This window comes from Pseudophryne corroboree, chromosome 1, assembly GCF_028390025.1.
Source record: "Pseudophryne corroboree isolate aPseCor3 chromosome 1, aPseCor3.hap2, whole genome shotgun sequence".
In the NCBI taxonomy this organism is placed as follows: Eukaryota; Metazoa; Chordata; class Amphibia; order Anura; family Myobatrachidae; genus Pseudophryne; species Pseudophryne corroboree.
Window position 1 is genome coordinate 788,719,662 of NC_086444.1, and position 12,851 is coordinate 788,732,512.

Here is a 12,851-nt window from a genome sequence, read left to right on the forward strand (position 1 = left end):
CTCGATGGACAATTGTCTTTTTTCAACCTTAGTTACTATGTTACTATGCTCCTAGACATTTCCACTTCACAATAACAGTACTTCATTAAATCCGGGGATCATCTAGCAAAGCAGACATCTGTTAAACTGACTCATTGGAAAGGCGGCATTCTACTGTATGTCACTGAGCTATTCAGTACAACCCTTTCTATTGCTAATGCTTGATTATGTAGATTGTATGGCTGTATGCTTGGTTTTGTTCACCTGTTAGCAATGGGTGGAACTACCAAACACACAATTAGAAGGGATTGTCACATCATTTTGGCCATAAAGTGTAATTTAGCACTACTCTTGCACACAGGGCCCCTAAACACAAAACACTGCTGATTTTAGTGTTACCCAGAAGTAGACACATAACAATATATATTATTTCATATACAGTGGTATGAATTGTATAAAGTGAGGAAAAGTAACTTGTGTAAAAGAGAAAATGAGATTACAAAGGATTTTTGTTTGGAAAAAAGTCACACTACATATAACCTGAAACACAACACTGGTTTCCAAGACACACAAAGTATTCATTGTGGATTACACAAGACACACACATAACAAAAGCCCATTTTGAAAATATGATAGGTATAGCAAGAGTTCAGGGGTTCAGGTTAGGAAACATAAGAAGATAATTTAGGTGTAATGCCACCCTTGTTTGCATAAATGATGCAACTGAGTGCGGTATGAAATGTGTGTGCTACCTCCAGAACCTAAGTATTAAAAATGGCCACTTCAATAACCATAAAACTCCCAAATCCCATAATACTTCATAAAAGAAAAATACATTTCTTGGAAAATCATTTGGAATCTTTGTGAATTACTCCAAGTTGGACGCTAACCGCCCGCAATGCCAATATGCACATTGCTAGCCGTTGTTGTAAGTACTGTGCATGCGTTTGAGTCACACCGCACATGCTTCTCCATGGTTGGAGGGATTTGTATGCAGGGAGTGTAGATTTTAGTGTCCAATTCTGAGTGGCAACGGGAGGGGGGTTGTTTGGCTGCATCTAAAGATGAAGAACCATTCACATAGGATGCCATGTATAGGTGGAGCCATAGGACTGGCACAAGTGTTGATGGAACATCCGGTGGTGCGCCGAAATGGATTTGCACCCATGCAAATGGGTGTCTCAATAAGGACAGAATCAGCCATGTCATTAGCATAAAGACACAGACATGGCTACGGCAAAAGAGGAAATTGTGACCATGTCTGGAGGGGACTCAGCATCAGGCCCAGTTTTGGCTGAAGTGTGTCCAGTGTCAGGATTAGCCCAGAGCCTGAAAGAGAGGCATTGGAATACAGACGTGGAGTAATACCGTGACTGGTGGACAGAGCTCAGGAAGTACAGTGAAATAGATTGACTTATCAGAAGGTTGTCATGAGTATGGAAATTTGCTTGTAAGAACATGGAGAAGCTGAGTATCAGAGCCTGGCCCTCAAAAGTACTGAGAGTGACAGAGCACAGAATGAAGAGACGTCCTACAGATGTAATGTGATAGCAGGACAGATGAATATCCACTGTAAACAGTAGGGTGAATTATCTGATACTAGATTAATGATTTATGTCCTAAAGTTCATTAACGGTGGCGTTTTTTTAAATGAACTAAATGATCAATGGCCAGATTCAGTGCTGGACACTAATGCTGATGCTACTGTGATCCCATATACTGTTATAGAGTGCATAATGTCAACCAGCCCTAGACTGGTAAGCCCAGGGCAGGATTTTCTGGGGAAGTGGGGACCCCTAAAATAAAAAAGGGTCTCCTCTCCCTAAGGACAAACAACAATGGGCACCTGTGGTCCACCTTAAAAAATATTTTTAAATGACAAGACACACACCGAATTATGTAAAATTTTATTAAAGACATTTCCACAACCAGGTGGGTTGGGGTCGGCAGCTGCTGGAAGATTAGCTTCCATCAGATACACGCAGGCTCCTCTGACATGGTTGCATCAGATGCGACCGTGTCAGGGAAAGCACAACCTGGTGTGATCGCATCTCATATAACCAGGCCAGGAAAGTGGTTAATAGCTTTCTACAAACACACCCACCTGAGGCAGGCCATTTATTTGGGCAGGTGTGGCAGGGTCTAAAACCACCACTTAGTACCTCTATGGTTTCTATACTTGTACTGTCAAAAACACTGACGGTGAACCAATGTGCTATGGCATTCTAAAGTCTGGCTTCCCTGGAAAGCCAAATCTGTCAGTTGTAAATATACCACGGTAGTAAATATACCTCAGTGATTCTAAAGTGGAAAAAAAGATGAACTTTCAAATGATGTTTGTACTGTATACCATGGGCCTTTCCAGTCAGATGTGAGCTCCTGTAAATATAAGTGAAGACAGATAGTTTCTCCAGTGCCAGTTTAAAAATGTTGGGGTGTGTACTCTTGTGATGCACTATGCAGACAGTTAGGCACATCTGCATGAATGGAAAGTCTCTGCACTTCGGCAAATTACCTTTTCAAGTTTCATGTGAAATTACTTTATCAGGTAAGTGTAACAAGAAATAAAGATGTATTATACTGTACATACGTAATTTAATTTGACACGTTATAGGCAAAGGGGCTAATGCAGAGTTAGCCATAATAGTGCCAAAGTAAGTCATAAAATGCCTTTATTAAAAAATCCAAAATTGTGTAACTATAGCTAGACACATGATCATCATCACCAGTAGCATATGAGACAAGGTTCTCCCAGGCATACTGTACGGCACATACATGTTTTTACCTATTGGTTTTGCCTTGACACATTCACTATTAGGTTTCATTAAACTTAAGAAAACTTTCTAACGTAGCAAATACAGTTCCCTAGGCCAGATGCATCATTGCTTGGAAAGTAATAAACTGGAGAGTGAAAAAGTACCAGCCAATCACCTCCTAACTGCCATTTTTCAAACACAGCCTGTGACATGGCAGTTAGGACCTGATTGGCTGGTACTTTTTCACTCTCAATTTTATTACTTTCCAAGCGATGATGCATCTAGCCATTTATCACATGTACAAAAAATATAAAAATCACTAAAACACACACATACAAAAATCTAATATATGCATGAAGAAAGCGCCAATCAGCATTAGTGGAACATTCTCGATCAGAGGCTGGTCACTAGTAGCCATCGATATAACCTTTGTGTAATTATACATGGGCTTGGCCACATCATTGTCATTGTCTTCGGAACTGATTACATGCTAAGTACTACTCCTACCCTGCACTGATGAGCCCTAACTTAGTAATTCGTTCTTGACACTTCATGTAACCTGTGTCATATTCTTAAAATACAGTTCACTCTGCGCCAACAAACAGACTATTCATTTCTTTGCAATGCAATTGTCTTTAAGGTGTCTCAGCTCTACGCAATATTGTGCTATTATACATCAAGTGGGACATCATTAAACCAAAGGGCATGAAACATTGTTTTTTGGGAAGTTTGTAATATATTTTACTGTTTTTTCTTACTGACAATCAAAAATACTAACTCTTCGGGGGGTATTCAATTTAGACAGCAGTTTCCGACTTTTTTAGGTCGGATACTGTTCGGACCTATTCAATCGAGCTTCTGATTTTCCGACAGGCTGGCAATTCCGACTTGTCGGAAAACACGTGGATTGGTGGATTTGCCACGTATCCACGCATTTTGTCCGATTCCGCGGCCAAATCCGACAAGTTTTAGCCCCATTTAAAAAAAGTCAGATTGCCCGTTCCCGACAATGCCAATCCAACTTTTTTTAAAGTCGGATTGACATTATCGGAAACGGGGCTAAAACCTGTCAGATTTGGCGGCGGAATCCGACGAAACACGTGGATCCGCGGCTAATCCACCGATCCATGTGTTTTCTGACAAGTCGATTTGAATATTGAATTGAATACTGCATTGTCGAATCCTTTCCGTCGGAAAGGATCCGTCATGCATTGAATATACCCCTTAGTATTACAATCGTCAAAGCAGTGTCCACCCCTTTAATACATAGGTCACAAGTATGACGTGTATAGTTTCTGTGGGTAAAAGACCAAAACATCACAGCACAGTATTACCAGATGCTTGATACTCTAGTTCCTTTTATTACCGCACCATTTAGAGAAACTAAGACTTCCCCTTTCTGAAACTGGTCAAATGTAATCGTTTTAAAGCATTTTATCTCTAGTACTACATTAACTCTGTGTTACAGTACGTGTCTGACTATGGGAATAAATCATGTGGTCAGAAACATGGCAATTACTATATATAGATTATTGTTCACCAGCAGCCTAAAAAATATGTATACTAGAGTTCATCATCCATAGACTACAAATCACAGATATAGGCATATTGTATATACAGCAAACAGTATATGGGGTTATATATTTGTTAACTAGCAGAGCATTTTATTTAAAAAATGTTTTATATGTTTTGCTCAAAATTAGTAATGCAGATGCTACTGTCGGGTACACACGGTGCGGTTCAGGCTACGGCCGATATATACAGTATATACGATTTGCCTAGAGGCATGAACCTCCGATATAGGGCCCAATTCAGACCTGATTGTAGATGTGCTAAATTTAGCACATCTACGATCAGTCTTCAGACATGCGAGGGGACGCCTGGCACAAAGCTAGTCCACCCCGCATGTTAGGCCCAACCCCACCCCCTTCCCCCCCGCACAAGTACAAAAGCATCGCACAGTGGCAATGCTTTTGTACTGGAAGAGCAGCTCCCAGCCAGCTCAGCTCCTGCGCGTTGGCAGGGAACTACTCGTCGCTACCCTGGTCGCAGTGATTGGGTGTGACGTCACGCAGCCGCCGCGACACCCCCCCCCCCCCCCATCCCCACCAATGTTCTGGGCACGCCTGCGTTGCCCGGACCACCCCCCTCCCCAAACGGCGGCCAACCGCCGCTGGCCTGCCCCCTCCCGCCCAGCGACCACCTCTGCCTGTCAATCAGGCAAAGGCGATCGCAGGGCTAAGACAGCCGTCGGCTGTCTGGCATGCGCCGGCGCATCGGCATCGCACAGTGTTTCCACATGGTGTGATATGCACTATGTTTTCTACCGATATGGAGCATATAGTCCATATTGGTAGTTAATATTGCACCGTGTGTAGGCCCCTTAACAGTTTCCAGATATACAAATGATGTAACACAGTTTTATAAAAGCATAGGGGCATATTTACTAAAGATTTCAAAGCTGACGATCTTTGATGGCTGGCTTTAAAAAGGCAATAGTAACACAAGCAATATTAGATTAATTCTGCATGTATTATTGCCTTTTTAAATCCAGCCCTCAAAGCTGCCAGGAATCTATGGCTTTAAAAACCCTGGTCTTAACCGTATACTGCACAAAGACTTTATGTTCAACAAAGAATGGGCATTTTGGAATATTTACTCTCTCGAAAGGCACTCGTTTGCTGCTCACTAAATTACTAAAAAACAATACTTTCGCAATGGATTGCTCTAGACCCTCCCACACTAACCTTAATGCACATGAGAATATCCTTTTTATTTATGATGGATTGGGCTGAGACAACATAACGTAAAGAAAAATAAGAAAAATCGTTTTCCATACTTGGTTACCTTATGGTGGTCATTCCAAGTTGATTGCTCGTTATTTTTTTTTCGCAACGGAGCGATTAGTCGCTAATGCGCATGCGCAATGTCCGCAGTGCGACTGCGCCAAGTAAATTTGCTATTAAGTTAGGTATTTTACTCACAGCATTACGAGGTTTTTTCTTCGTTCTGGTGATCGTAGTGTGATTGACAGGAAGTGGGTGTTTCTGGGCGGAAACTGGCCGTTTTATGGGCGTGTGCGAAAAAAACGCTGCCGTTTCTGGGAAAAACGCGGGAGTGGCTGGAGAAACGGGGGAGTGTCTGGGCGAACGCTGGGTGTGTTTGTGACGTCAAACCAGGAACGAAACTGACTGAACTGATCGCAGTGGCAGAGTAAGTCTCGAGCTACTCAGAAACTGCTAAGAACTGTCTATTCGCAAATCTGCTAATCTTTCGTTCGCAAATCTACTATGCTAAGATTCACTCCCAGTAGGCGGCGGCTTAGCGTGTGCAAAGCTGCTAAAAGCAGCTTGCGTGCGAACAACTCGGAATGAGGGCCTATATTCACTATCTGTCTCCAGAATGAAAAACAGATCTAAGGCATTGCTTCCAATCCTGGTACAACTTAGAAACTCTCATTAATAATGTCCCCTGTTAACAATTTTTGTGAAAGTTAAATACTGTATACTTCTATGTGTCTATGAGCGAATGGATGTGCAATATTTATGTTTTCAGAAGAAAGATCTCCTGACATTCTCGGTTGGAAATGATTGTACTTTCCAGACTATGCTTGCCCTGTCCTTGTTAGTACCTCTGGCCGATATTGGTTTTCTGATGTCGACTGTAAGATATGTATAATAACGACTATTTTTACAATTTTGTATTCAACTGTCCTTTTATTGTGAGCAGACGAGTATATATGTATGCTGATAACTCATCAATAATTGTTACAAAAACAAAACAAAACCCTGGTCTTTGATAAATACATCCCAACAAATCAGAAGTGTCATTTCTCTTGTTATCCTCTTTTAACTGCACAGATTTATTCACTTTATTTCTCAAAAGTGTGTCTAGACATTTCTGGATGACTGTCACCTTGTAGTTTTTAAGAAGAGTATTTTAAGCAGTAGATTCTATCTAGAGTGTGTGCTAACCAAAGAGGAAATGTAATAAAAATGGAACTATAATAATCACTATTGCTTTGTTGAAAATTTCAGTAACGTCAAACAATGTTCAGTAAAGTGAACAAGGATTACCTTACCCATGCAAAGGCACAAGACAGCAGACTAAGGGGGACATTTACTAAGCAGTGATAAGAGCGGAGAAGTGAGCCAGTGGAGAAGTTGCTCCATCAATCAATCAGCAGCTCTGTATCATTTTATAGTATGCAAATTATAGATGTTACTAACATGTTACATCATTACAGATGTTGTACAGATTACAGATTACAGATGTCAGTGCTGATCGGTTGTCATGGGCAACTTCTCCACTGGCTCACTTCTCCGCTCTTATCACTGCTTAGTAAATGTCCCCCTAAGGGTTAGATTGCCTAAACATTGGTTTGTTAAAGACGCCTATGATCAGTGGCTTTGACCATTGTAATAAATGCGGCAACAGAAATAGATGCTTCACCCGCCTTTAGCATTTATTTCTGTAGCTGTTTTAATTCCATCTAATCCACATAGCCCAGTTTCAAACAATATACTGCGTTCTCCTTACTGGCTAGCACAAGATTTCGATGAGACAGTATGAAGGTGAGATTGAGTTCCAGGCTCAAGGGACCTCTAGAAACCCATACATTACTCAGTATGGCAGGGTCATCTGCTACCCACCTTATAGTTGAGGTGTAGTGGCGACAGAGCCTTCAATATTTAATCACACAAGCCAAAAATATTTCCATTGCAGATTGCTATTTTTCAGTTGGTCTGTAAACTTATGGATCAAAAGCATCCTGACCGGCCTCTCACTAGCCCCCCTTCAGAAATTCCCTGACTAAAGAGTGGTTGTATGTAGAAGGACATGTACTACTGGCCACACAAAAAACAATTGTGGAGGTTTCATACTCTCCCTCTTGTGGATAACAATACAGCGAGAGATTAATTCTGCTACAACATGGAGACAACGCTCCCTCTCTGTATGGCTGGCTCCACTTCTACAGCAGTAAGAGATTTAAACCCAGATAAATGGGCTCTGATACAGTAGCTCTGTATAATAATTATGTGGTCTTAGACTCTTCCGTAAGTAGTAATATCACTTTTATTGACCAGGTTAATATTATTAAGTTACTCCGATGTCTATTGTACTGTACATTTTATGCCTACTCCTCCCTCCTTCACTTCTGTACCTGCTACATAATAATCTTATACAGAGCGGTTAAATAAAAAAAAGTGACATAAATATGTTTAGAATGTTGTTAAATTTTAAACATAGAAATCTAACCTTAATCTGTGGGTAGGATTTCTTGTTCTTCTCACTGGAAGCTCCGGGAAGTCCTCCGTGTGAAGGTCCTTCACATACATATCGAAAACGGAAACCTCTCTGCATAGAAGATATTATGATACAGTATAAATAGATATCCCAAATGATAAACTATAAACTTTTTAATTTTGGTTCTATGAATGTTCATATGTTAGTATATAAAATTCTTAACCAAGGACCATTTTATTGAGTACAGCTTTGAAATAATAATCACCTAGAAAGATATACAATTAAACACTTTGCTGCTGGAGATGCAATTATCTATAAATAGAATAGTATTCATTTAATAGCTTCCACATGCTCTCTTGCAACTTTTACTAAATATGTTGCTTTTTCTATCTAGTGCAATGGTTCGCAAAGTTTTTTAAATCATGGCGCCCTAGAGTATCTATGGTAAATGTAATAGGGTCCGAGTTGCTGTATGTGCGGGACTTTGGGGCGAGAATGCCTGCATTTTTAAAGTGTCAATAATATACAAGGCAAAACCAGCCTTTGCCACTTTAAAAATATGGCATTCTCACCCGAAATCCCGAACCTCAGGCAACTCGGACCCTATTACATTTACCCTTCTGACGTTTTTTCACAGCACCCCTAGGCCAAATATGTCTTATTGAGAAATTCAGAAAAAAATACTAAAGTAAGTAAATTGTGTTTATATGTCATCCTCAGGTTCAGTCATGTGGTGAGGAATAAGATTTGCTTCTGTTTGCCCACATATTTTATGATTGGCAGCCACCAGCACTGGTTATGCCTATTACATTGACCATTAATAATTTGAATTGATCACCAACCCAAGGCACCCCTGCAAGTGCCCTGAGGCACCCCAGGGTAGCATGCCACACAGTTTGGGAACCACTGGCCTAGTTTATTCTTGATGCTCTGGGGTAAGCAATTGTATACTATGCTGAGTGGAGATGTCATATCATTGGGTGATAAAATAAAGAGTCTCACAAAGAGCCTCTGGGTCTAGTTCTAATTTGCACAACTCAGAGATGTTTAAAGAGATGAGTGATATTTGCTACTACGGCCATGCAATAATCCCTAAAAACTCATATGCTGCATGTGTTACACAAATTATCAAAGAACTAGGAAAAACCATGCTGCACTGCAGGTGGGGCAGATGTGCAGAGAGAGTTAGATTTGAGTAGGTTATATTTTCTCTGTGCAGGGTAAATACTGGCTGCTTTATTTTTACCCTGCAATTTAGATTTCCGTTTGAGAACACCCCATCCAAATCAAACTGTATATGCACGTTACATCTGCCCCATCTGCAACGCAAAATGGTTTTGCCCAGTTGCTTGATAATTTGCTTTACTTACAAACATGAATCAGACACCGTGTACATACAGTTGCAGTAGCGATTAAGGCACACAATGTACACAATGTATTGGCCGTCCATGGGCGGTGACTGAGAAATGACAATGCAGATGTATGGAGATGTACCATCTTATGGGTGTGTTATGGGAATATCACGGGTGTGTCACTAAACACGGGGGCCTAAATCAGATCTTGTTGGATCTGAGTTGCATAAAGCAAAGAACTAGTGTATGGTACTTTGCGCATGTGGCGAACCAGTACTGCATTCCAGATGCACTACAGCTGCAGACAAGACTAAATTACAGTCTGCAGCTATTTGGGGGCAGGGAGCGGGCAGCGACGGCCAACATTTTTCAAAATGGTGACATGTCTTCTCCGTTTCTGGGGAGTGCTGAGGCCAGGATCTTCACTGGAAGATGGGAATTTCTTGGCCTAACTGCAGTGGGTGGCTTACATGACCGCAGCCGGCTGATGGTGTTGCAGGTGATCCAATGCAGCATCCTGGGATGCAGCACAGATCACTAATGCAAGCAATGCATCGCTTATACCAGACGGCTCCTGCTGCATTACCATATGTGTGCATCGCTGCTGCTTCCAATGAGCAACAGCAATAGCACCTGCAACTACACCTGATTTAGGCCCAGGTTGCAAACTCAGACAATTGCCTACATCAATGTTTCCCAACCTCGGTCCTAAAGGCACACTAACAGTCCTGGTTTTAGTAATATCCAGGCTTGAACACAGGTGACTTAATTAGTACCTCAGTTATATTGATTTAACTATCTGTGCTGAAGCCTGGATATCACTAAAACCTGCACTGTTGGTGTGCCTTGAGGACTGCGGTTGGGAATGCCTGATCTACATTGTAGGTCTTATTCTGACCGAGCATCTTTACCTAGCATGGGGCTGGTGCAAGATTCGATGGTGCGACAAATGGGTGCGTCTAAAGGTGCATCAAGCAGGATTTTGGCATCTAAAGATAATACAAGTGGATACCCTAGTCCTTGCACACCTAATAGACTCAGCCCTTTTGTGTTCCTCTCTGGTTTATAATCCCAATTAAATTGCCTCCAGGTTATACAGCAAGGGCACAGAGAGGGAGGGTGGTCGAGTATGGTAGAAATATGCATATTTAAAGCCGCAGTAATTTAGAAGGAAAAACTAAATGTGGCATTGCTTTTTAAATTATTGTTGCGTTACAAATACAGGCTAGCTGTCCGAGATTGTGCTCGTGTCCACATCTCGCAGGCTATCAGATAAGGACCTATGTAGACAATTAGTTAAAAGGATGAGGCATGACAAGTGAACTAATTAAAGGGTTGGCAGCTACCGGGATCCCGGCGGTCAGCATACCGATACTGGCAGCAGAATGTGCGGGGATGGGGGGATACGGGGTGCGGTGGCAAGCGCAACAATGCCCTATGGGTAGGCATTCTGACTGCCGGAATTTTGAGTGCTCGGGATTCCAGAGTCGGCATGGTGACCGCCGGGATCCCTAACGCCGGTCACATGACCGCATCCCTTTTTAACGGAGGCTGAAATTTACAAAAGATTTGTCTGCTTCGAAAACTTGTATCCCATGACAGGGAGAAAATGCTGGAAACCACAGACAGAAAACTGTGATTAATGTATGCATTCCCCTGTAGTGAGCACACAAAGAAAACTGTTAAGGGGGGAACACACGTAGCGATTTTTGCCTAATTTTGAAGCAATCTGACTAGATTTCTTAGAAATTAAGCATACATCGCTCTGTGTGTATACCCCATAGCTATAGCGATGCGCGGCCCTGCGCGTCGCTATCTCTGGCTCTAGATCAACCTGCATGCAGGCAAAATCTAGTCAGATTGCTTAGCACAAAACTTGAAATTGCTCATGTGTACAGGAATGAGCGATAGCGATTGACGTCACCCACCACTCACCTGCCTCTGCCTGATAACTCCTCTTCAAGTTTTTTTTAGCTTAGCACAAATCGCTCAGCACACATCGCTACGTGTGTTATGTGCGATCTAGACACCGGAATGTTCAAGGGACATCGCCTACGCTAAATTGCTCAGCGCACAACTCTTGCAGAAATCTCTCCGTGCTTACCCCCTTTAAGGTTAAAGTGTCTTTACCCTTTTCTCACACAGGCAAGGACCCCAGGAAAAACTTGTGTTATATGTTAGAGTGAATGGATCAACACATGTTATCTGACCCAGATCCATTATCGGGTCTCACCCAAGTTGGCTGTCATTAATATAAAAATGGGAACCAAATGACTCTACCCAGTTTATGACCAAGAATCATCAATGGTAAATCAGAGGTGTCTGATGACATTGTAATGATGTAGCAATGTGAACACACTGTCCCAAAGAGCAGGCATGGGTCTAGTGTAAAAGCTAAAGAACAATGTGTGGTGTGAACAGGTGCACCTAATGTTGAGCCCGCGTTCATTAACCTATGTCAGGCCTGGGATTTGTGTGAGAAAGGGATAAAGGGATATTAGTCTAACTTCAGTAGGGTTCAGAAACAATGTATGAAGACAATCTGATAGTATTTTAGATATTCCATGTAATTTCTTTTATTGAAATCTAAAGATAAAATATTTCACAGGCAAGTCAATACTTTACCAGCTGAACACGTTTACTATTTACATTCTCAAAAAAGCTTAAATGTCCGTCTTTCCACATAACCCTATCTACTTTAATTGGAAGTTTTACTATCTCTCATATTATGAGTAATCATAGCTGAAATGATTTCATTGATGACATCACTCTAAGTAATAACTAAAGAAGGGAAAACAACTAAGAGTAAAGGGATGTTTACAGTCATTCCATTACCTGCTTAGGTTGCTCCGTAATTTCGAGATATGGTCCATCCACTATAAAAAACAGAAAAAAAATATTTTACATGATCAAAGGCTAATGAGGTTCATCTCGGGCAAGACTAGTGACAGTAATCTACTTGCAAATTACACTAACTCAAGATCAGATTGGGTGGCAAAGTAGCAGGAGAGGAAAAATACATGCATTTCTTAAGTTATCATTTTACATGCTGAAATCACTTTTTACTCCTGTACAGATGTTTCCTGGGGGGCAATGTCATTGAGAATATGTACAGAACAGTAAAATCCAGTCCTGCACTTCTGAAATGTGAACATGAGGTTATTATTCTTATTATTATGATTATTATTATTATTATTATTACTATTTTTATAATTATTATCTTTATAACACCATTAATGAAACAGTGCTGTCCCTCACATTATAGGGGGATATTCAATTACAGTCGGAAGTTCCGAGAGGGCGTAAAGACGGCACTTTCAGCCGATAATAGGAACTTTCCAACACTTCAATATTCAATGAAAGTGCCGTTTTTCCACCCTGTCGGACATTCCGACAAGTCGAAAAACACATGGATGAGTGGAATTTCTTCTCATCCATGTGTTTTCCTCCCCGCCGCGGTCGAAAACGATCTGTTTTCGACCATTCATTTTCACCCATAAGAGAGGGCAGAAATTAA

The 12,851-nt window shown here is 41.3% G+C and overlaps 1 protein-coding gene across 1 annotated transcript in view; it reads right to left on the reverse strand.

Annotated features, from left to right (window-relative positions):
- The window catches only part of NFKB1 (nuclear factor kappa B subunit 1), a 242,643-nt gene that overhangs the window by 123,214 nt on the left and 106,578 nt on the right, over positions 1 to 12,851 (reverse strand). The window contains exons 4-5 of the mRNA XM_063918320.1: positions 12,170 to 12,210; positions 7,995 to 8,093 (exon numbers count right to left, since the gene is read on the reverse strand). Coding sequence (XP_063774390.1) covers positions 7,995 to 8,093; positions 12,170 to 12,210 — 140 coding nt within the window. The remainder of the gene's footprint in view (positions 1 to 7,994; positions 8,094 to 12,169; positions 12,211 to 12,851) is intronic.